The 25,954-nt window shown below is 34.2% G+C and overlaps 1 protein-coding gene across 1 annotated transcript in view; it reads left to right on the forward strand.

Annotated features, from left to right (window-relative positions):
- Positions 1 to 479: 479 nt before the first annotated feature.
- The window catches only part of LOC118270054 (uncharacterized), a 37,236-nt gene continuing 11,761 nt past the window's right edge, over positions 480 to 25,954 (forward strand). The window contains exons 1-2 of the mRNA XM_035585501.2: positions 480 to 693; positions 24,899 to 24,955. Coding sequence (XP_035441394.1) covers positions 24,905 to 24,955 — 51 coding nt within the window. The 5' untranslated portion in view covers positions 480 to 693; positions 24,899 to 24,904. The remainder of the gene's footprint in view (positions 694 to 24,898; positions 24,956 to 25,954) is intronic.

Raw genomic sequence — 25,954 nt, forward strand, 5'->3', positions numbered from 1 at the left:
ATAAACCTCTCTTTTTGAGCATCAAAAAAATCCATTCCATTTTAATGCAAAATATATTTCGAACTCATCTAAATACGTTGCTTCATAAATCAAAGCTCCCAGTCAATTACTTCGTGCAAATAAGTCCAAATAAATTATATTGAAGCATCAAAGTACAATTTCTCTTACAGAATATGAATTTTGATAAGCTCCTAAGTATCAAAGAAGATTGAAATATTGTTTCTGCAGACATCATCTTCGGTTTACAAGATGGATGTTGTAACAACTACTGACGCACCGATTAGAGATGAAACGCCCTGAGATAAAGCGATCCCACAAGATGACCTTACACACACTTCATTCATCATCTCCCTACCAAGTTAATTCAGTCAGCTCAATCGGTTCGAAAATTTGGTATGTATGTAGGCAGACTTTCTCCGGGTGAAATGGGTGTGAAGAGAGGGGGACGCGACCTTGTTAGAGGGAGGTTGGCTTGGCACCTGCGCAGTATCCACTTGTCACTCTCCCACCGTCGCGTGCGCACCGCCGCGTCCGAACAAACACGCGACTACCGCGCACGTGCGCTTTACTTTTACAACTTTTTTTTTTTTGGAAAAAAATCTGTGGAACGTTTTTGTGTGCGAACTGTGTTGTGTTTGGAACATTGCTTGACTTTTTGACTGCTGTTCCCTGTTTTGTGGTTCGAAGACAACGGTATGTTAATTGATGATAATTATGTTTTAATTATTGCTCTTGATAATGATATGGATGTGGGACTGAACTGAACAGATTAAGCTGATTTCTATTAAGTCTACATTGTTGCTACAGGAAGATGAAACAGTAGTGGCCACCCACATAGTGGAAGTTCTTAATTTTTTATTGCATTTATTAATCTAGCCTGAAAGTGATGTTCTACTGCACTATAGACTGTGAAATCAAGTGATTTTCCTTTAAAATATAGCGGCATATAGATCTGGAGTCATACTTAATTATAAAATACCTATACAAATAGGTGAATCGTAATACGAAATACCTATGCAACAGCCTAACTAATCTTACTCATTATGACCAAGATGGTCGCATATCGACACTGTTTAACGATTGCAGTTAAACCTTCGGCACATCTTAATATCAAGTCTAAGATCATTAATGTTAAGTAGATGCTGTGAAATGAAGAAATCCCGCTAATATTAGAAGCTTAAATGTTATTATGTATTGAGACAAATTAACTCTTTAATAGTCTTACCGTTGTTTTGTTCCAATTCTAAGCTAAGTTCATGGAACTTCGTTAATGGGTCAAGTTCACAAACGATAAAATTGTAAATTACAGCTTAGGAACTTTAGTTTTTGAATTTAGTTTCTAACTTTAATACTAGAATGGGGGTTAAAGAAAACTTTGATTTTCTTGTCGAGACGAAAAGGGTAGATGAATTGGATCTTTAACTATGACCTCTATTACTGAGCTGCGGTATTACTACCTAGTAGGTTTAGCGGGGCTCCGGTTTGAAAAGCAGGAGTGGGAACGAGTTGATTTTAGTCAGTAAGAGTCTGACACTCTCTGGCCTCGCCCAAGGTGGGATGTTCCCCCTCAAAAAAGATGACCTCTATTACTAAGTACATTAGATGTTTCTCCTTTTAAATATCACCCATAAATATCAACTTACAATATCAAAAAACGTTCACGTTTCTATCCATTAAAAGTTATCTCAATTTCAACATAACACGACTCACATGTATTGAAAAATCCTCAGATATCAAAGAAAAGCCAAGATCAAATAAATGTTACACACGAGTAAAACCCGGATGTATTTAAAATTTCCCCGTGTACTCTTTAATGTTACTCATCTTTGGTTCCTTTTAGATGACATGCTTTGAGAAGGTACTTCTCATATAATGACCTAGATAAGGAATTTCTTTCTATTGCGTAAGGTTTAGAAGGCTTGTTGTCTGCTGTAAATCGTTTATCATTTTATTTTGTTAACTTTATAAATTGATTTAGAATTATCTCGCTCGGTGACCGATTGAAGATCGTCATAATTACTTATTCATCGGTCAGTCATGAAAGGTATCCGTAGTATTTACAATGAGCATCTATTTTTCGAATTAAGTTACATTGAGACACTTTTAGAAGTCATTGGGAGAGGCCTATGTTCAGCAGTGGACGTCTTGTGGCTGATATGATAATGATGATGAAACACTAATTATTGGTACAACTACTGATATAATTAAAACAACAAATGAACAAGAGAACAAAACACTCAATAAAGGATTTTCATTCATCAACATAAAAACAAATGAAGACCAAACTAATATAGATACCAATATTACAGTAACAGACAATACCAATAATACTAATAACGAAACATTAAACACAATGGAAACTTTGCTCATTGAACTTGATCATAGTTTTCCAATAGAAAATAATAAGAACATAGTCGAAAGAAATAACATAGTGTTAGTATAATCGTGGACGAACTTGTCTACGTATTCAGAGCGAATCGGTAATGTGGGCCGGTTAGGTGGCCGCCCTCAGACGGAAGTATGGTGGTTACTGGGGAACTGTGTTATGCAGTGATAGAGAAAAAGTTTTTATTATACATGTTAAGTAAGTTGATACATTTATGAAATTGAATGATAGTTTTAGATTTGTAATGTTGACGTGGATAGAAGATAGAAATTTAAAAACGCACCTGGAGAGCTTAAGCTTATAAGACGATTTTAAAACAGTGAGCAAGTTATAATCGGACTTAAGTGAAAGTTTCCAAATTCCGCCAAACTTAAAAAGATACACCAAAAAAAAACATAAAACGAGGTAAACAAATGGATTCATATACCGTATTAATGACCGTCGAATCGCATTAATTTATTAGTTCTCCCGTCAACGGTATAGCACGGTTCCGTTTCGCGCATGCACGTTGCGTAAACGGCGCAGTCGCAGCCATTGGACCGAGCGTCCTTGACATTGACCGGTAAAACGAACAGACCAAATAATCGAGCCATTTACGTCTGCTTTTTGTTTAGGAAATGAATGGGTTTGCCAAAAATGTTTTTGGATATAGACATTGTGGATGGAGGTGTTTATTATCGTGTGTGTGTATTCTGGGTTTAATTTTAAGCCGACTCTTGTATAAGGGATTTTTAATACGTTTTTCGTTATGTCAATAGTCAGTACAGCCCGAGGGTCCCTGACACTGCCCGGTAAAACGAATGGACCAAATAATTGAGGAATGTATGCGTTTGGCTTTTGTTTAGGAATGGACGCGTTTTGAGTTTGTTTGCTGAGAGGTATTTGTTTTTTATCTTGTATGTGTATATTGAGGTTTTGTTTTAAACCGCCTGAAACGATTGGAGGTAAATACTAACTTATTTATACTATTTTATCCCAAAAAGAAGAGTAATCGTTCCAGATATTGTATGCAAATAACTTTCTGTTTGTTCCGAAATATTTCATCAGAATTCTTACTTAAAATAACGCCTTAATTTATGTTAACATTATTAAAATATATGAGATCCTCTATACTTTTTATTCAACGTGGAAAGTGCTTGCTCTCTCATTTTCCCCTTTTCACTCGCCGACAAAAATAATGAGGTGCTTTTTTAAGAAATTATGCGAGCAATTTTGGACTTTTGCTACTTTATAACGAGGTTTATTTTCTTTTGTGGCCTTTACTTGAGTATTTATTAAATATCTTTTCATTAGAGCTGTTTATTAGGTCATCTTATCGTCTGGCTGACATAACACTTTCAGAACTTCAAGCGTTCAAGTTAGTTCGGCAACTATCTTCAGGAGATCGTCTGCCTGTCAAACTTTGTTGAAGATTTACCCATAGAGTGATGTATCAAGGTTGATAGCTATTTGCTGGAGTAAGTTTACATCAAACACAAACATGATATTCATGAATACAGCGTGGATTTTGTAATGGAAAATCTAACTTTTAAGTGTGGAGTATTACACAGTATCTTACTCATGCTGAGAAATATAATGTATACAATCACTAAATTAAAATAATACCCTATTGAGAAAATCTTTCTCCTTGCCTTTTCTTATGTTAAAATCGGCATTGGATCTTACAGTCAACTGAATGTTCATTAATGTAATTTTAATCCATGGAGCATCTTTCTTTGGAATTACAAAATTGCTACACCTTTTAATAGTACGATTATATTAACAATAATTATTGTCCAAAGTCCAGTAGTAATGAATTAACTATATCGATTAAATAAAACAAAATTAATCGAATACGACCTCACATTTCACTGCGAATGCTACGGTCAATTTCACAGCTGCATTCGCTTCGATATTAGTTCATTGAACATTTACTACGGCGTTCATTCAATCGATTACTGTAATCGATTGTGACGAATCTGTTTACTCTAGTTCTGCGTTAGCGATTCTGTATTGCGAGTCGATTGAAATGTTATTTGTATAGAGTGGTTGTTTTGTGTTTACATGTTTTCTTTTTATTAAATTCAGTGTGTATGTGTGTGTGTGTTATTGGTTTTGTTGACGGGGGACACCTTCAAAAGGTTTTTTTGGGGTAAAAGACCGGACCGATTGCCATTTTCAACACCGATAAGGGGCACTGAGTCCTCTAGTTAAACCTGTCCCGGAGCCCCTATAGTGCTACGCCTGTTACGGCACATCCCTACGGACATAATAATATGTCTCTGGCACATATCTCGCTGTGGAGGTCAGGTTATACCTTCAGTATTGTCGAGTAAACAATAGATAGGTACGATTTTAAACCTTATGTCCTTTATCTAATCACAAAGAAAGGTTTTCCATATCCATCTCTTTGTTTTTTAATAATTTAAAACTAAATCATTCTCAATAGATTTAAATCTCTAAAGACTTTGCTTCACACTCCATCATAACAATCGACACCTAAATCAGAACAATAGAAAATAAACCTTGTCTTATACAGAGAAAGTTGTTTTCAGAATGTCGACTGAAAGTGTTCGTGAAAAATATATTATTAAGAAAACGAGTTGTGAAGTGAAGGGAAAGGGTTCGAACGATCGTCCTTTAAACTGATTAAAATAATAACGAACTTTAATTTTAGGCGGTTCAATTCTGAAGAACATTTGGTGCGAGATTTCTTTAGGTATTACTTGGCTGAGATTTAATAAAGTTCAGATTTGTAAAGAATTAGGAGAATAATGAATTCAGTTTTGAATCTGTTAAATGAACGCTTGTCACTTCTTAAATGGTTTTAATGAAGTGTGCTTGTCTATTAAAGGCATGTTTGCTAGTTGTGTTACTATTAGTTAAGACATAAGAAGATACTGTACAACACTATAACAAAAAGAATAAACAAATAAAATGTCAGACAGTTAAAGATACTAAGGTTTTTTTTATATAACGTCACGCCTTTAATCCCCGAAGTGGTAGGCAGAGGTGCACATTACGGCACATAATGCCTAAAGAGACTAAGGTCTACTTACTACTTACGTACGTCGTAGGTAACAAACATCACACACACACATCAAAAACTCGATCAACTCAAACATTAAAAACCAATTACAACTGAAACTTAGATTACATGAAAATTAACATCACACCCCGATCTACATACGGCCGAACGCACATTAAAATTACAGCAAAACCAGATTTAACTTAACGCCGGTTAAGCAGCATAATTACAATAAGGCACAGGTTCTAATTAAGTAAACAGGAAACGTCTAGTTGTCGGCATTCGTTTAATCGTAGTTTTAATAGTACGTTAATAGGTGAAACTCATCTCCGTTGCTCCGTTGTACCTGACCCATCTGTTTTTGTTTAGTGAGATTCCATCCGCACTTTCCCCGCTTAGATACAGATTAATTGGTAACGATTTTAGTTTTATGTGTTTGTCGTATTGTGGTAAAGGAAGTCGTTTCCAAACCGCCAAAACCTGATAAGTGCCTAAGTACATAAAATACGACTCAAATGCAGTGAAGAAAAACATCGTGGGAAATTTAAAGTTCCAAAGAAATCATACAAAGGTACTTTTGAAATGTCAACAAATGAAAAAATATGTAATAGTCTGTCAGTGAAGCTACCCAGTTTCGAGCACCTGCTCGTTCCAAAATGTAGCTTCGATTAGAGAAGAACGAGAAAGAAACTCCGTTCTTCTTCTTTTAAAAAATACATGTTTACAATTTCTCTGATACATTTTCCAATCAATAATTGTACATATATGTTAGAACAATGCAGAGACATTGCAACACACAACACAAATGTCAGGATTTACTAAGTTAACATACTGAGGAACCCTTTAAGTTTGCATTCCTCAATATGGTAAGAATGTTTTCTGGTAAAAGATCCAAGTTGCAACAAACTGCTTAATATGCCACATAACCTTATTTATCTCCTACATTCTAAAAGCCAGCTTTTTAACTTCAAATTTGCATATCAAATGACCACACTCCTTTTATCCTAGCCAGCTCAAAGAAGCTATTTGAATTTAATTCCCTGGCCATTTAATTAAAGCTGTTTAGCATAAACTATCTCGCTCATATTTAATCTTCGCCCTGCGTCAAACACAAACAGACCAATATAAAGTGCACTATTTCATTTGTGTTCTTGTGTGAATGAGGTGGTATTAAAATTAGTAGAATTACATGTTAAACCAGTAATAATAAGGCCATTGCCGTTATGTTGTGCTATGGATGGCTTCCCTACTATCGATACATTGCATACTCGAGCTGCGCATCTTCCTCACACAGCTACTTTGTGGCGGCGCATCTTCATAGCACAGCTACATAGCTTAGTATCAGTAGTTTCACAGCTTAGCTATTACATCTTCGTAGCATAGCTACATAGCACATCTCTGGTGGGAAGGCAACCCATAAGGGAGTCTATCATCTATACTCTAGTATAATCTTACAATTGCTGCTTCAATAGCTTTGTTACCACAACACATCCTTTCTATCCCAATTAAAACAACTTCTCCCACACATACCATCATCCAAATGACTTCCATTTTTTGTACGTAGGTTACATTCAATTGAATCGAAACTTTCTCTAGTTAAACTGATTAATTGAATACGATTTATTTTGAATTTTATTTCGTCGTTATCGAAAGGGCTAAGGTTTCCTGCACGTTCATCGTGTCGGCTAATCGAATAATTACATCGATTACGCCCGTGAACTTTGAGATTCTTATCGATATCAAAATCGCTGTGGGTGGTTTGTTAGGTTAATGAAATTAATTGTGGTTTATGGTTGTTTTTAAATTGTTGTTTTTTTATAAACGATTATTATGAGATAATTGATTCTAACTACCTCTTTAGTGATTGGGACATCTGCTGTCTGCGGAATTCAGTGCGGTTTTTATGGAGTAAGAGTTCGACACTCCTTCTCGCCTCGCCCAAGGCAGGAGAAGACATTAGAAGATTTTCCGACTGAAAAAATCTTTTTACGCTTAAGTGGTGTCTTAACCTATCTTTTAAGATAAATACATAACGACACAGAAGTTTATCGCAATGTTTTAGCTCATTATTTCATAGAAGCTTTTATCCTATACGTTAGCAAATACACTTGGTGTTACTTCCACAGAATACAATTAAATATCAGACCAGTTGTTACCGTGTTACCCATTGTTCTCTCCAATGCAAATGTGACTAAAAACTCCAAAGACCTTTTTACACCTGTTAGATAATTCCATGAATCCCTAACTAATCCCATTCAGAGAGAAATCAGTAAAAGTTTCGTCGTTTATAATGGGAACGTTCATACGTTTTTGTTGGCCGTGGGAACTACGATTTAAATTAATAATTATCTACTTAACTACTTACATATTAAGGTTGGGATTCTCTTACATTTTGTTAGTTGTAAAATGGAAAGTTGTTGGACAACTATTTGAAGTTATTGATCTACAAAGCTATTAAGTTATTTATTATTATTTCACGGTTGTTTTTCTTGGACAATTATTGTGTTAGGACTAAGTGGTTGTTGATTGAATTAGCTTATGTATTTTTTTACTAAACGGTACGAAGATAAACGTAATACAATAATGCATTCTGTTAACATGACTTATGTATATCTTTCATTTATTCGATGAAGCATTTTTTATGTCTACAGAATTTTGGTAGCTTAAAATATAAATAATTTTACAATAACCACGCTCTCATATTAATAACGCCAGATATAAACGCATATATTTAAATGAAACCTCAAATATTATAAAACACAAATTCTGTACCACTTATTCAAATTTTTTTGCATAATTTACATACTAATTTCCTAGCTTGAACTCAAAAACTCAATTGGTCATGAACACAAGATGACTAGGCTATCACAATCCCCCAGGCTGTTAATAAAACAGCCACAGTTAGACAGTACATTTCATTCATACTATTCATTATCATGCGATGAAGAATGAATTTTATTTTTATTTACGATTAGAACTATTTTGGAAGGTGTTGAAATCTGCTGTTTTCCTCAATATAATCAGGTTACCGACTAAATGATAAAATTAAAACGATTATAACTGTTTTTACTGACTGCTTTTCTAGCGTCAGACTTACCTAAGACTTTAGTTATTTTCTTTAGACCTTTTTTTCTTAAAATAATGACTACACAGTACAAACTAATTGAAACAATTCCTATATATAAAAAATATTGTTCGTCACTAAAACTCGAGAACGGCTGTACCGATTTGGCGAATTTTGGTCTTGAATTATTTGTGGAAGTCCAGGGAAGGTTTAAAAGGTGAAAAAAAGTATGTTTGAGGCTGTGCAATCTTGGTGGGTCATCTGGTTAACAATAAACAAATTTAAATTAATTTACGTAGATCAGTTAATGTCTATCCACTTCTCTACGTATTACCAGAAGACTTACAAATTCACACAGTAAACAGGTAACTAATACGTATACTAACTAATTTCCATACCAAGTGTATTAATTTCAAACACCACACTAAGTCTTCATACCTACCTCATGCTTCTAACAAAAATACCAAAAAAGATACAGACAGTCGTAATAATTCCATGCTCACGATAAACATCAAAAATTGTATATCCGTCGAAAAAGGGCCAATTAAAATTGCTCATCCGTCTACTAAATAAAAAAACAACAACTTGTATAGTAAAATGAAGATGTCTAGAAGAAACAGGTATGGAGAAAGTTCACGTTGTCTGAGGTCAGCCTGCTTCGAACTCAACTAACATTCGTGTTAATAGATTGTGTTTATAGGCGATCAACGATTTATAATAATCATATATTTTATGTTATAGGTATGTAAAAGTATTCAGATATCGTGTCTTAAGTGGTTGGAATTTTGCTTGATGATAATTATGGTCAAAAAGAAGCGGATTTTTTTAAGGGGTTAAATCATTCAATGACTTTCTCGCCAGGGCGAGGCGAGAGGGAGTGTCTGACTCTTACTGACTAAAAACCACCCTGTTCCTATTCTTGGTTTTCGAGCCAATCGGTAATCCCAGAAACTACGTAATATGATTTAAATATGTGTGTAATTTATCATAGCACAATAAACTATTTTTACTAAGCTTCGAATACAAGTAAACAAAAACAAATTTACCCATCTACATAGAGAATAGGGAATAATATATTACTAACGGTAAAACGCGGTGAATTGAATTCAAAAGGTGAATAAATGTTAAAACATTTCCTAACCATTTCTTCACCCTTCTTCTGTATCTATTCACTCCTCGAATTCTATTCACCCCGTTTTACGGGAGTATTTCTTCAAAATAACTTTAAATTCCTCCTCTTTAAACTGTTGGAACTCAGTTCTGATGTTCCCTAGTACAAGAAGAGGTCAGTGAAACGATTTACCCACATATAAAAATAGCCATTAATTTTAATTGGTACGTTGTGTTGAATATAATTAGAAGGTAGGTGTTAAATAGTTAACTGGGTTCTGTATGCGGTAAGTGGGTGCTTTATATTAGTTGGGATTCTTTTTAGAAGGTAAATTGGGGTGAAATAACCTGTAGCTATCATTCTGTTTTCCTATTCTTTGCGAGAAACGTTGTAATGTGTTACATGACATTAACATAAAAGAGGCGATCGCTTCATTGATCAATCAATATATAAGGAAGAGAACAATTTTAGTAGGTAATAGGATCATTTTAAAGAGTTGCTCCTTGCGGTAATCGATACCGCTACACGTTGCACGGCAGCCAGTTGCCCGGCCACCGCGCTAAACGAGCAGTCAAACAAAGTTAAAAAAAAAGTTGTACTCGCCCTCTATTAAAACTTATTACTTAGGTATATATTGAACTTATAAAGTTACTGGCGAAGAGTAACTCTCACCTACCTCCTTAGTTAGCACTTTTACCTATTACCTCTCTAGGAAAAATCATAAACTTGTGTGTTATATATTATTTATAGAAAGCATATAATAAGGTCAGTTCAGTCGTTATGCGCATGTTCTATTAGAAGTAAAGACATTCGACCTTTATGTAAATTGCAACCAATGATTCTCACTTCCGATGTTATGGGAATGTGAAACTACATACATGTGGGAAATTGCCCTTTTGGAAAACTAGAATGGAATAGTTTTAGGAACTTAATAGTAAAAATATGTGTTTTGTGATTGAAAGCTTGAAAATTTGTGTTGTATGAATGTAGTAGTTCAGGTTTGTGACTTACGTATTTTTTATTATCCATCAAAGTTCATTGTTGTACTGTAAGCCTAATCTAAGTAAAAGAGTTTCCCGGCATTGCCAATCGTGCAAGCAGGTTGGAAATCGCATGAAACATACAAAAAGTTGTGCTAAAATGATCACATGATGAAAAAATACAATATATAGTAGTAAACACAAATACAAAAAACCACAATCGATTACAAAAAAAAAATACAATACATAGAGTACTTCGAATGGACACAAAAACGCCACAATGGAGGTCCAATTGAGATGTCCCAGCATCCAATTCTATCAATGTCCACGCTAGAAAGCTTTTAAAACGAAACTATATAAAAAAAAAACTTTTTTCGCGATGTCAACGTCAATGCATTTCGATTTCAACGTCACTCGTGTTTATTCGAACGGAATAGTGATGTACAGATGTAATGTTTATATCGATAGATAACGATGATCGATACGTGTGCGTATTGCAATAAAAAATGCATAGATTTGTTTTATCGATAGAGTTAAATTCATGAACAAATTGACGTTTTTAGGTCAGTTGCGATTGTGGTGATGTTGAATAAATTGTGTAGTATAATGTTTTTAATTAATTCTATAATTTAGTCATTCACTTTTAATCCCTCAGTCTGTGAAAACTGGAGTCGAATATAAATCGTTTAATGTGTGAATTTCTGCGCAACAAAGTTCCGTTGGGACTGCGAAAGGAACATTAAAAATTAGGGCCGCGTTAATTTTCCTAATTAAATCAGACCCTTTTCAAATTGAAAGCGAGATTAGTCCTTTAGTCCTGTTGAGTTTCGAGAAATCATTCAACGTGTCAACTTGACCTATTTCAGTATTATGTAAGATTTATTGTTCAAATTAATAAATAACTAGAATTGATTCTAAGTAGGTGTTTTTTACCTTCTATAGTATAGCCAAGTGGTTCGGCTTGACCAATTTTCGACACCGAGACATAAAAAAATATCTTAAACATAAGAACTTATACCATACTTGTACGTCGGCCAGCTTGCGGACAATGACCTCGTACTGAGTAGACTCTCAATTAAATTCCACCTAGTAATACCACACACGTCGACCAATATAATGCAGGTACAATAGCTATTTATTACATCAGTGATTGAAAGGACAATCGTTTACAACCGTAACAGTTACGACGCGACGTAGGCGCGAACGCAGGCCAATGAAAATGAAAGTGTTATAATTTGCTAACATTTCGGCATCGTTATGTTAAATTAGGATTATCTTATTTAATAAAGTTTAATGATGACTTGAAATTAGATTGTAGAAAATTATGATATACTGGGTAATTAGTAAATTAATCGGCTTTCAAAATAAAACACAAACTTCACACAAAAACTGTTGCACGACAAGACAACCGCCTTCAAATTACATCGAGTTTCTCAATGCACGAAACTTTAATAAGAGAGGAACATTTTTTGTTAGCGATGCATGGGAACATAGTCGTAGGGAAAGCAAGATCGAAGCCTCTAATTGACATTAACAAACGATCTTTTGTTCGAAACACAAACTATCGATAATTCATACAATGTGTTCACGTCATACATCATTGTTTGATTTTACTATCTCTTAATTATTTTATAGTTTCGCACTCGTTTTCGCTTGGGAGTCACATTGTGGAGTAATTTATTACTCTGCAAGTAAGGCAGTAAAGCTAATGAATTTATTCTGCACGAACGGAGCTTTTCTTTTGAAATCTTTTACTCGACATAATTTAATGAACTTATCTTCTATCGATACCATTTGTTACATCACTAATTAGTGACGGTAATGTTCCAAAAAAAGTTTATAACTTAATAGTTTATTAATTTATTATTTGGTTAAACAATGACATGCTCGTGTAATTTCAACACTTTCTTTAATAACTACGATTTGTCTTGCATGTAGTTGAACGCATGCGTGTTGCGTGAATAATACTCTTATTGAAATATTTTTGTTATTATTTTAAGATTACGTCGTTTACACGTAATTTTTATAACCCACTGTGCCAGTGAAACGTGACTGGGATGATTTTTTTATAAACATTCCTCAAATCTTTTTTTATTATAACTTTCGTGAGAAATAACTGTTTGACGAGGACCTCGACTTGTTTCAAGCGATGCTAGAGGCTCATACCTCAAATCTATTGAAACAAAAAAATGTTTAGGTTTAATCATCTCATTAAACTAATGAATTAAAATAAAGAAGCATATTTATTTTCTCTCCAAGACAAAATTCTTTTAAATAATGAGTGACTGCTTCATTATAAGTTTGTATGTTGTAACGTCATGTATCTTGTCTGCCCGCCCAATCGATTAAAGGCGGGCATGGCATGCGTATGCGCCGGTCAGCGGCGGAACTTTTGATAGTGTTGCGCCATTTATTCATCGATGTTTTCAAATAAATATTAATATTTTTTATTTTTATTGAATGTGATTTATAAGCGATTATAAGTTTGCGTGGTTTCTTAATATAAAAATATGTAATAAAGGCAATTAGAGTTGACATATCATTTGCTAATTGGTAGTAAATTTGATTGATCGTTTACGATTGTATAACCACTGTCTAGGTTATTATTAAAACTGTTACAGGTTCATTGAAGATATTTCTTAATTGGCGAAAATAAGTATTTTCTTGTTTTTTACTTAGCTCGTAAAATCTTAAACACGAACTTAGCTTATTACATGGCACTTTCATTTAAAACTTTGATAACTTTGATCTAAGATTTGTTCATTAGCGTCGACAGATCTATTTGAACTCATCAATCCAAAGTCCAGTCATTACAGTCTTATCTCGGTAACTTCATTCATTCCCACGTCACATTAGATGGAATGTCATCCGCTGATAGATAAGGTGTGGAACATCGATATCGATATTCACAGCGGTGGTCTTGTAAACATCGATACTTGGTATCGCTAATTAGTCCCCGGTGAAAGTCACCGACCGACTGACCACAATCCGACTCCGATGTTTCGGCTGTGTCGATTCTAGATCGATTCTACTTTCGTTTTTGACTACTCTTACTTACCGCTCACCACGAGCCGATTGTATGATTTATTTCTTACTTACGTTACATAGATGTAATTATACGTTCGGTTACGGATTTGTTGCGGTCACTCGCTGCGTCGGCTTTTGGTTTAATTAATTTCTGCTGATGCTAATCAACTATCTGCGCCGGACGGTGTAATTAAATGAGGAATGTTGTTCTGTGCTGCGTCTAAAGTTTCTTATCTTTGGTATCACTAAACGTGGATAACAAAGCAATCGAAGCATTCAATGGAATACAATTAAGCAATTACCCAACAACTTCAAATATTTTGATTGAAAAGTATGTGTTAAACAAATGATGCCACCTGCAAATAACAGCATTTAGCATTTATGAATACATAACTGTAGTTCATAAATATGAGAAAAAGATATTGTTAATCGAATATGAATAACAGTCAATTAAAGAGTCGACGAAACGTATCCAAAACGCCCGTCATGTTGATTAGTTCAGCCGTGGAACGCTAAGCTGCGGTCAAGCTTTAAAGGCAGCGAGCAACATGTTTATTTTGTCATGACACGTCTGTTTTACTGGTCCTTAATTATTTGAGTATAACATTAAACGCGGACTGTTGTATTTTACTTCTTGACAATTACGTTTAAGTTGTGATCGGTAATAAGTTTGCATTATTATAATTATTGTTTCGCATATGACATAATAATGATCTCATTAATAGTGTGTTGTCAATCTCATAAGGAATCAAGCTAATATTCAAAACGATAATGTTCTCGTTAAATTCCGTTGGAACAGACTCAAATGCTCAATTCACACTTCCATAAAGAGAGTTCGTAGCTCGATATGTTTTTATCGCTTGCCCGCTTGTTCTAAGGCCTAACCGTCGCCGGCGACCTCTGGATGTGTGCCAGCAGGTCTTGGATGTGGGTTTATGATGCAGCCCCACAGGTTCTCAGCCGCTGTGGGTGCCGTCATTGTACGGGGCAATTAACTCTAACTGTCAACGGTTCCTAGGATTCCATGTGAACGTTCCATCAATAGGGATTGTTTGAATTATTATCATTGTTTCTCTTGTTTCATGTGATAAGAACTGTATCTCGTATGATTTGTTCGTGTGCATGTTTATGAGCTTTGTCTGGTATTTTTGTTGGGAGTCGAGTGAATGTTTCAAGTCGTTTTCATAGTTCATCAATTCTAATACTTCGTGTTTTGGTAGATCTTGAGAGAAGTATAATTTTCTTTAAATATTCCGAGTACCATTACATATGTATTGTACTCGTATGTTGTACTGTTATTTATTATGTAAGTAGTTAACGAATTGCCCATTAAGAAGAACCAGGTTATTGAATAATAGGGCCATATAAAATATACATTCCTTTGCAAAATTATTAACGACAAAATTATAGTATTTCGGTACTTGCTAGTAGAATTATAGTCAGGAAATATTATGAATAGAATTTTACTAGAAAATGTGTTGAGAAAATGGTGTGTTCGATGTTACGGGAGTTTTAATCAGGCATGTAGATATTGGTACGTAGCTTTCGAAGCAAATTATTAATTTACCATAACATACCTACTTATTCAACAACATAGCTTTGCTAATACACCAATTAATGCACACCAAGACAATTCAGGTTTTAGCGAAAGCAAAAGTACGATATCAAATGTCATTGACCGCAAACATTTGACTGACGAAATTGTATATCTGAAAACGTAACATACAGCTGTCCTTGTCACACGCATGATTGACGTGTAAGATTGTCTCTTTTTTTTTCTGAATCGTGACAAGTCTCTGACAGGTTGACATGAGATAGGTCCTCAAAATCCTAGAAGTGTCAGTTGGTGAAAGTGTAAATAAAGAGTATGTATGTGTAGAGAGCGTTTTGTGTGTTTTAAAAATAAAATTCAATTGGTTCTCGTGATTTGGATGAGAGCGATACATTTTTTTGTCTAATTGGTTGACCCACGTTTTGACACGAGTTTGTTTCTTTACATGTTTAAAGAGCTCTGTAATGTTTAGCATGACTAATGAGCACCTCATGTTTTTTGTGGATATCTTTTATCTAAAACTGTAATGGTAATTTATAAGTCGAATTCGCAGTAAATCTTCTTGTTGTAGCTCGTTGTAAGACGATCTAATATGAAATAGCATCCTCGTAAATTATGTTTTAGGAGTTCACGTCTCTGCATTACTTGTTCCCTGATACTTCTTACTACTACTTTCATTATAATTAATTCGTCATAAACTTCACAATTTTACTCCAATTTAACTCTGTACACTTATTAGAACGATTGCCTTACTGCATAGCTCAATTAATTCACTTAGAACTTTTATGACTGTAAAATATCTCTCTCTGTCAACATTATTCTAAATTAATTGTCATTTTGTACTCAGCACCGTTTTCAATGCAATTCTTTCTTCAACTGCTACTTTCTTCGCGAGTTAACATTATAGCATTGTGTTATTGTCAACCCTTTGTACGTTTGGTTAATGTAAGCTTTTATTTCGTATCACGAATCCTTTACAAATGTTCTCCGAATACGACCTCTTGAAATATCTTAATTAATTTCGGGCTATAAATCATTTGTAAGCAAAATTGCGTGCCACAATCTGTAGGTACGTCTACACTGTCGCGATTTACTTTCAATTTCGTTGTGTGCCCCTGCACAGGTCAACGCTCGGCAAGATCTAGTGCGCGATAGCTTCCTTACTCAACGATATTGTTTACTTTTGAACGCCTAACTATTCTTTGATTCGTCTAAGGCCTTTGAATAGATCGCGCATGTAAATTCAATGTTTGTATGGGAGACAGTCGCTTTCGAATTCTGTATGAATATGAGTTTTTATGCAAATATTTGGTATGGTGAAATGGGTAAAAGTCGGTAAGTAAGTACGGACAATTTACTTTCTTTAATAGTTATTGATTGAAAGTTGAATTTTCAAGTTTTAGGTTGTTTGAATGGTAGGTGAGAAGTTCATTTGAATCGTTTTGATGAATATTTGAAACGAATGCTGTAAATGTATGTATATGTACTTTTAAACGATTACTACTTATTACCAACCATTCATCTTCCATACTCGTGTTGTATAAAAATAAATCACCAATATTTACGCTCATAACTTCCAACGATTGTATCATTTTGAATAATTCTTTTTTTACTGTACTCATTCTTCTTTTGTATCTGAAAATACTTTGGGAATTGTATTCAAGCCAAATAGGTATAGATAAAATTCTTTCAAGAGATTCAACATAACCTCAAGATCATTGAACCTAATCGCTCAAATTTCAAAGTTCTCATTCTCAACAAAGCCTCAGTGTAACCGATACTCCAAAGTACAAAAATAAACGAATTCTTTCACATAATAAATTCACGAAGGGCTCGTACTAATCGTGTCAAGTTTGCAGTGAAAGTAAGCGGTGGGCGAGAGAAGCACGCTCACGGTAACGGCAATGATACAGACGATGGTAATGGTACAAATGATGGTAGTGCCACGTGGTGGATGGTAATGAGTTTCAATATAAATGTAATGTTCGTCATTTATTTGTGACTCGTTGTTTGTAAGGTGATAGGAGTAGAAGACGAAGGTCAAGTACCTGCTTGCCTAATTTCTTTGGCAATAAGGTTTTGAGTTCCAAAATTTTTTATAGGATTTTTTGTAGAAAATTATCAGATAGGGCAATAACAGCCCGTTATTGTGATCACTTTCACCATATATCAAGACTGGAGGGCGAGCATTAAATGACAGATTGACTAAAACTAAGCATTATCGATCCAAAGTCAAAGTCAAACATCAAACAAAGTAAGTATTATCAATTTGAAATTTCTCATATACTTCACAAAAATTTTGAAGACCAAACAAATCTTAAAGATCACATCAACCTTGAAATTTTCAAATAAGATCGCTTAGTTGGCATGACAATCAATTTCTCGATATTTGACGCGGCTTAGCGTCTCGCCTAATGTAATCCATAATGCCTGGGTAGAGGGTATCGATTACGTTGTATTACATAATCAGTTACTCTCTTTTGGATTAGAATTAGTTTAAGACGATTACTGTAAATGGACATGAGATATAGTGACAACAGACAAGTAAGATTAGAATAACGATGGAGTAGATTTTTTGCACGTTTTAATTTCTTAATATGTTAGTTTGTTTTGAATTTGCTTTCTATATGCATTTGTCAGACTTGTTATTGGGGAAGGTTCAGTTTAGGTTGGTTTAAGAATAGTAAAACCATGGATAGCAGCTTTGTTTTAAAGGGGAAAATCAACCAATGACTTCCCGACTTGGGTGAGGCGAGAGGGAGTGTCAGACTCTTGCTGACTAAATACCATCACGGTATAACCATGAAGAGGGGCTTAGCAATAATATAATGATTACAAAATATCCTATTAATAATACTTATTATGGATTAAGATCGCTTACTAATGAATTATAGAGAAAGTTTCTAACATCATTACACTCTATAAAACAAAATTAACACCTGTTTGATCTATATTTTCACATAATTATAGTGTTGATGATTTGTGGTAACAAATGATGTAAGATTTGGCCACGCCTCTCAAGATGGCTACTATTAATAGCCAGTTCATCGCTTAATGTTAATGTTCACGCAGTTTAAGTAATTGATTAAATTGGATCAGTGAAATAAACCAGTTATGATATTAAATTAGTTTAATGTATATCCATGTACCTACATGTAGAAAGCTGTAATTTACTTTCTACTTCATAAATAAAAAAATATTTTGAACTTAAAAGTATATAAATGACACGATACATTCATAAAACTATACTGTACTGCATCTTCATTGATGCTGAACACAATTTTCTCCAAAAGCAAAATACGATATCATAAAAGAGCATTAAAAATTAAATTTTATCTCCACACCTTTTAAAACCGAGAAAATGGCTCGTAACAACCGTGTAGCCATAAACATAATGGATCGTTTTATTAATTGTTAATCTGTAAATAAACTGAGGCTGCGGCCACAGTGAAAAACGCTTCGCGATAGTCAGCGAAGGTGCTATAAAGCGCGGCCTCGGGCGGCGGTCACACCGCACCCTGTAATTATACAATGGACTCACTACGACCGCATACTTACAAGCGAAAATGCACCGCAAAAACTCTAAAGTGGTATGTACAAAGAGTTCCGGTACTTTGTATGCTTTAGTACTTTCTCCCGTTGCTCCCACGACCCACTTGCCCCAAAAAGCAACTTGTTCAACGGGAACGCCCAAAATTCGGTGATTAAATTGGTGTAGTGTACCCACGTCTTTACTTTCGCGAAACCCCGCCAATTAAGCGGCCGGTGGTCAGTGTTTTGTTTTTATTAAAGTGCTAAATGAGATGTTTGAGGCTGAACTGCCTAGGCTGGCTATTTGCAACTCTGTCGATTAATTGGCTGGCTTTTTTTATGTCAGTATTAAATACGGTACCAAACAAAATTTTACTTCAATTTCCCACTCTCCAAGGAAGTATAATGTCACACTAACGTATTTCGGAAACACAAACAAACGGAAAGCAATAACCCGATCTTAATTAAACATACCACGTTCTCGAGTCTCGAGTAACATACCTGAGATATACAGAGACGAAACAAAACACAGAACAGACAAAATTGCATTCTCTTTTTGGAGCAAAACTTTCCCTTTTTAGCGAAGCAAAAGGGAAATAAGTGGGTAAATTCCTCTCGCGATTCGATCGAAGTCTTCGTAGGCAGTGTGACCCATTCACCCTTGAACTATAGTTTCTAATGCAAGGAGATTCTTCGCTTATTTAAATATCTACATGTTTCGTCGGCAATCGAAAGTACAGATCGTTGTCTAGATAAGGATCCATTTCGTTTTGATTTATGACCGTAGTCGCGAACGTCATTACAAAATGTAAATACATCATTTGAAGTGTATTTATTGATGGACTTTTGATGTAATGTGAGGTGATCTCATTTTCTATATTTTATTGCGTAGTTTTATTTATTGAAGTGTCTTCTAAGGCTTGTGTAATGTGCTGTAACTTTCTTTTGTATTAAATGTACTTTCATTTTTTAAGAGACATTTTAAGTCGAAATAAGAGTTTCAAGTGCAGTAACTAAAGTAGATTACATCATTTATCACAGGCTCTAAATAACGATGTAGTTGATAGCGATTCTTTCGAAATAAAATAGTTCTTGTTCAGAATCTATAGGTGTATCTTCTTCGTGACATTTTAAGCCCAACTTTTCCCATTTTGCTGTAAACCCATCAATTTCATCAAGCCATTTAATTCGTGATGTACCACGACCACGAATAATTGTTTTTTCTTAATTATTGGCTTTACCATTTTCAACTAGAGCAGTCAACCCAAGCAAGTGATTTGCGAAAAATTACCTTAGTTACTCTTTTTGATTTAGAAGGTTATAATATTGGTTTACTTATTTTCAAATTCGTACCCTTAGTATGTTCAGCGCACTGATTGGTTGAGCCGACCAATCAGAGCGCCGAAATACTCAAATAAAATAAATATATTCTTGTTTTCGGTTCAAATTATTTTTGCTTATCAAATGAAAGTCATGCTTACACATATCTACTTCACTCAAGTAGCTACGGAATGAAAGAAATTTAAGTAAAGTCACTTTACGTAAGTAGTATAAATTTCTATTAAGTTTTGCAAAATAAAATTTTTCATTTACGTCAAATTGTAAGTGGCGAAAATATTTTTACGGCCATAAAATGCTAGAAAGTTCTTACTTTATTTTCTCGAATAAAATGTAAAAGACACTTATGCATAGTGATTTTTATATCTGATTTGAGTCATTCAGATATCACAGTGAAAAGAGGATATGAGTCGTTTCGTGGATCGTCACCTGCGAAATAAGTTAATAATAATTCCACTACCATTTTGCTTAACAATTTACTGATTTTACGTTAACTTCACTTATAATATACACCACTTCACTAATTCAATTTCTAATTCTTTATTGCTTTCTTTAATGTGATATAGGTCTTATATAATATGTGGGTAGTAATTAAAGACCCTGTTGGAACACGCAACTTAAGGACTAAGTCGATTCCATTTTCGATTTCAGTCATGATCGTCCCACACCAGGGCAAAGGCCTCCCTACCCTCCTTCCACTCCTCTCTATAATTACTAATGACTAATAATAATTATTGTTGTAACTTAGTACATTTTTATTTTCATAAATTTCTTTGCTTCAAACCAAATTACCCTTTATAAGCCCATTTGGTTATTAAATAAATATAAGTCTTTAAATATGTTTATACATTACATAACAGACCCGCACGAGAAGTCCTTCCTTTCAATTAATTTAAATAACCAAAATAGGCCATTACATTAAGGGTGCTTTTCCACCAGAAATGTGCTATGCTACGTTGCTTTGGATGCGTTTGGCTTCCACCAATCATATTCATTGGTACACATGGTACACATAGGTGGAAACAGACTCAGTTAAACTGTTTTTTTTTTATTTTATATGGAAAGATTTATGCTATGGATGGCTTCCCTACTATCGACACAGCGCCTAGTCAAGCTCCGCATCTTCCTCGCACAGCTATATAGTTTAGTATCAGTGGAAATGATCACATAGTTTCACAGCTTAGCCATTACATCTTCGTAGCATAGCTACATAGCACATCTCTGGTGGAAAAGCACCCTAAGACCGTGTATCTTTTGTTTCTCCTCAAACTTCATTATTGAAACGTAATTCACTTGTTTCGGCATTTCAAGCCTTAAATGTTCTTTGCAAAAGTCCATAACATGTTTCGAATTTTACCGAATTGCTCTGAAAACTTTTTCCATTTAGCTATTTAAATGTAGATTGGGTCTTTTAGATACTTCTTGCTAAGTAAGTTTACTTTTAACTCGATATAACCACAACTTATCAAATCGCTTTAGGTATTTATTTAATCCGTACCTAATATTACAAATGCAAAAGTGCTTTTCTGTCACATCACATCGCAACACATGACCAGGCACGATTTTTGTATCCAGATCCGGAGACAGGAGGCTGGATAATAATATAGATAACTAGCTTTTGCCCGCGACTTCGTCCGCGTGGTTGTGTTAGTGGTTGGTGGTCAAAATTAAAACAACTTCTACCCTTTTTATTCGCTATAAAAAGTAGCCTATGTTCTTTCGTTCCCATTAAGTGTCTAAATACAAAGTTTCACTGTTACAACTAAAAATGACGAATTTCCATATGATCATTCATCCCCTATTTTTACCCACTGTCCTCTATGATACAGCGTTAAAAAGTGGCAAATTTCCATATGACCATTCATCTCCTATTTTTACCCACTCTCCCCTATATTTTGCAATAAAAAGTAGCCTATGTTCTTTCGTTTCCCATTAAAGGTCTAAATACAAAGTTTCACTGTTAGAGCTTTAAAAATGACGAATTTCCATATGACCATTCATCCCCTATTTTTACCCACTCTCCCCTATTTTTTTGCAATAAATAGTAGCCTATGTTGTTCTTCAGGGTCTATTCTATCTCTGTACCAAATTTCATCAAAATGTTCGGTTTACTGGTTTAGGCGTAACGGCGTAAGCGTAATAGACAGACAGGGCCGTGCAGCAGAAATCGTAATATTTTAATTTCACCACAACTTCTAAACCAAAGTCCAATTTTAATCATTTAAAGACCAAATATTATCAACATAAACTGTAGTTATTGATGAAATAATTTATTTTGATTAGGATTAATAGCATTAGTAAAATAAACGCGTTTAAATGTAGTCCAAAAAAAATTCAAGATTTTTTAATAAAAATGTGGTTGTTGTGCCTCACTCGACATAGATAGGTATAGTGTGTCGCGGACTTTTTTGTAGATATTTATAAGATCTACAATTAATTATAACATTTTATGGTTCTATCTTTTGTAGTTTAGGCAGCGTACGCAAAATAAGTAACTTCTTTGGTTGATTTTTTTCAGTTTGTGTCCGAAAAATCGAAATATCTTACGGAACCCTATTTTTTTCCAAAATAAAATATAGCCTATGTTACTCGTGGATAATGTAGCTTTCGAATGGTGAAAGAATTTTTGAAATCGGTCCAGTAGTTTTTGAGCCTATTCATTACAACCAAACAAACAAACAAACAAACAAACAAAGTTTTCCTCTTTATAATATTAGTGTAGATAGGGATGATGACGGGGCATAAAGATTAAAAATCAGTTTAGTCCATCAGTTAGGTAATGAAAAATATTATCTACGTATGCCAAGTGACGTCACGCGAAATTTCAATTCTATATTATGGTAAAATAATGTCTTAAAATAATTAATCGATCAGACGGACATTGAAATAAAAATTAGTCGTCATCTGCCCGAAACTATTCAATTGCCTTTTCCACTAGTAATTGTATCAACTAATAGATTTATTAGTCAGTCAATGCGTAGGTATAGAATATATCCATACAAAATATTAATTTTACGTTGGTATCTGCTACTATGTTCCTATCACAAAAACTGACATACTCATAAAAAAATTCACAATCGTAATCAAAAAGTTTTATATCTTCAATACCGTTAGAGAAAAATACTATCGTGGAAACAAAAGCACAATACGGCACCGGATTCCGTCCTACATTTATGGAAACTGTAACATGCTGACAAAGTAGCTCTATTATGTGAATCTGGTGATGATGGGTGTCTGCCACTCTACCTGTGATACTACTAATGAGCTTCATACAAGATAATTATATGATTGTTAGTTTATAATCTCGTCTTGTCATCATAAATGTCTTGTTGTTAGTGTATTTAATTTTATGTTTACTTATCCCTTGATTTTGTTGTTTCTCATGGGGGTAAGTATGTGCAAAGAATATTGCCAGATATCACAGCGATTCTGATACTTAAAATCAAATAGATGTATAATGGACTCTGAATGAATATGACAAATAACTAACTAATCAACTTTGTTAGTATGGATGTTTGTATTTTTAGAGTTATGGATGTTTGTCCGTCAATCACGCTGAATTACTGAAGGGATTTTAATCAAATTTGGTACATACAGCTAACCTGGGTGATAGGATACTTCTTATTTTACGTGAACGCGGGCGAAGCCGCTGGCAGAAGCATTTAAGAAGTAATACATCGAATATCTACGAAAAATAACTAAACACCTAAATGCCTCTAAGCCTAGCATTCCTTTTGTTTAAAAAACAACAATTTATACTTCATTTTGATGGCTTAATTTGGGCTTATTTTTAATGGACGCTAACAATAGAAAGGTTTGCGTATTATGAGCTTAATGTTTATAGCCTTACATTGTTTAGAAGCGTCTAAAGTGTAGGTATGTCAGTCCCACGTGTTTTTTTTTTCATATGTATTACTATAACCCACTGTCATTTGAATGGCAATGTGTGAGATATACTCGTATTCTCATACAATTTGAATGTTAAATGAAAATCTTATGAAAGTTGAAATGGGCGTTTCGTCTTTGACGCTTGTGTGTGTGTGTATTATTTTTTGTGCAACTTTTGTTATTCAGTGTACGATTTAAATATCAATTCGGTTACTGATAAATCGATATTCAGTTTTATGGGAATGCATGAAGGTTCCATCGATTATGTCGACTTTTCAAGTAAGGTTTCGTTCAACTACATTTGTCCCAAATAATATGAGGTTATGTATAACCTGTCTCCCGAGGGGCTAGGATGAGACCTTGGAATACCAATAACTATCGAATCTTACATATCACTTTCGCTTTATCAACAGCCATCAGTCTTTTCATACATGCTCGTCAGTTATAATACATTCATGTTTCTATTTACCATTAATCTCGATATACATTTAGTAAATACATATATAAGTTAATATGTAGGTCTCAATCAAATTGTATCCTAAGCTCAAACTCCAAGCGTTCACGACTAGCCTTCTTTAAACACAACAATGCACTTTCGAGTCAAGTGCTAATGGACATAAAACTTCACACAAACAAGAATATAAAACTCATACATTTTAAAACGCTTTGAGATTACCTAGTTACATAGAATAATATCTAAAAGGAAATGTTCCATACATATTTTACACAAACTTCGATATATTTAGTTGTACATTTTCTTTTAGATTAGTTGTGGTTTTCAAAGCATAGCAACAGGATTCGATTAATATTTCTTTAATTTTCTAAATTAAGTCAATCATTTTATAAGACCCAGGGCACGTTCAACACCATATTTTAAAAAGATAGAACACCAAATTTAAAAGAAATAGAATATGAATATCGTATGGTGGTTCTTAAAATTTTCATGATAATGAATGTTTGTTTTATATGACACTATTGTATTTAACTAATATTCTTAATTTTGTTTGTTCACAGATAAGAATGCGGTGTCGACGCGGCTTGGCTATAGGCGTTCTGCTTATATTACACATGGTAAGATTACAACTTTCAGTAACAGAATACTTACTAAAAATAATCATAAGAATTACAACTAAGAAAGAACCAAGTAGATTTTGAAACATATAAATCATTTATTTAGACAGCACAGTTTGCGTGGACGCTAGGCATCCGGCTGCCTAGTAACGTGTAGCGGGTTCGATTCCCGCACGGAGCAACTCTTTGTGTGATCCACAAATGGTGGTTTTGGGTCTGAGTGAGTGTCAAACGCACCCACGACACAAGAAAAAATAACAGCTTAAGATATACACCAAACACTAAATATCGCCTTAATATAATGACTGTTAACTTTATTATATTAAGCAATAACTATAAACAAACAGTCCATTTATTGGTGAAACAACACCAATAAATCTACACTTACCAATAAAAATCAAAGCTCCACAAAAAATAATCTGATCACGTACTATCACCAAATTAATTCAACCAATAGGAAAGTAGAAAGGTGTATTGTTTATTAAATAGTTATGAATAACACGTCACTATCTAATTGTCGATGCTAATGTAGTAATGTCCCATTGTTGGGGCGGGACTTTGCCTCCCACTTACAAATATGGAGTCTGTATTTATTTTCTTGGAAGCAAAACAAAATTATAGTAATTGTTCACTCAGAAAAGAAAATATTGAAAGTCAATCCCAGTCAAGTCACTGTGTCTAAGATAGACAAAAGTAATAAGATTAGGTATATAGTATTATATCTAGGTATGTGTATCGAAATCTGTCTTTGCGATCGCCAGGTGTGGTAGACATCTACTCGTGCTATTGTAATATTCTTGGAACTATGATCAATATTATTAAAGTAAAGCTTGCTCATGTATCATCGAGAAAAAGACACCCAAAAAAATCCATCTTACGCCAATTATCACGCAAATATCTAGAACGAAATGAACTTGAGCAAATACAAAAAAATCTAAGATTTACATAACATGAAAATCTCATTCGTAAATGTATTTCCACCATCGAATAGGGATGTCG

Source organism: Spodoptera frugiperda, chromosome 30 (assembly GCF_023101765.2).
Source record: "Spodoptera frugiperda isolate SF20-4 chromosome 30, AGI-APGP_CSIRO_Sfru_2.0, whole genome shotgun sequence".
NCBI lineage: Eukaryota > Metazoa > Arthropoda > Insecta > Lepidoptera > Noctuidae > Spodoptera > Spodoptera frugiperda.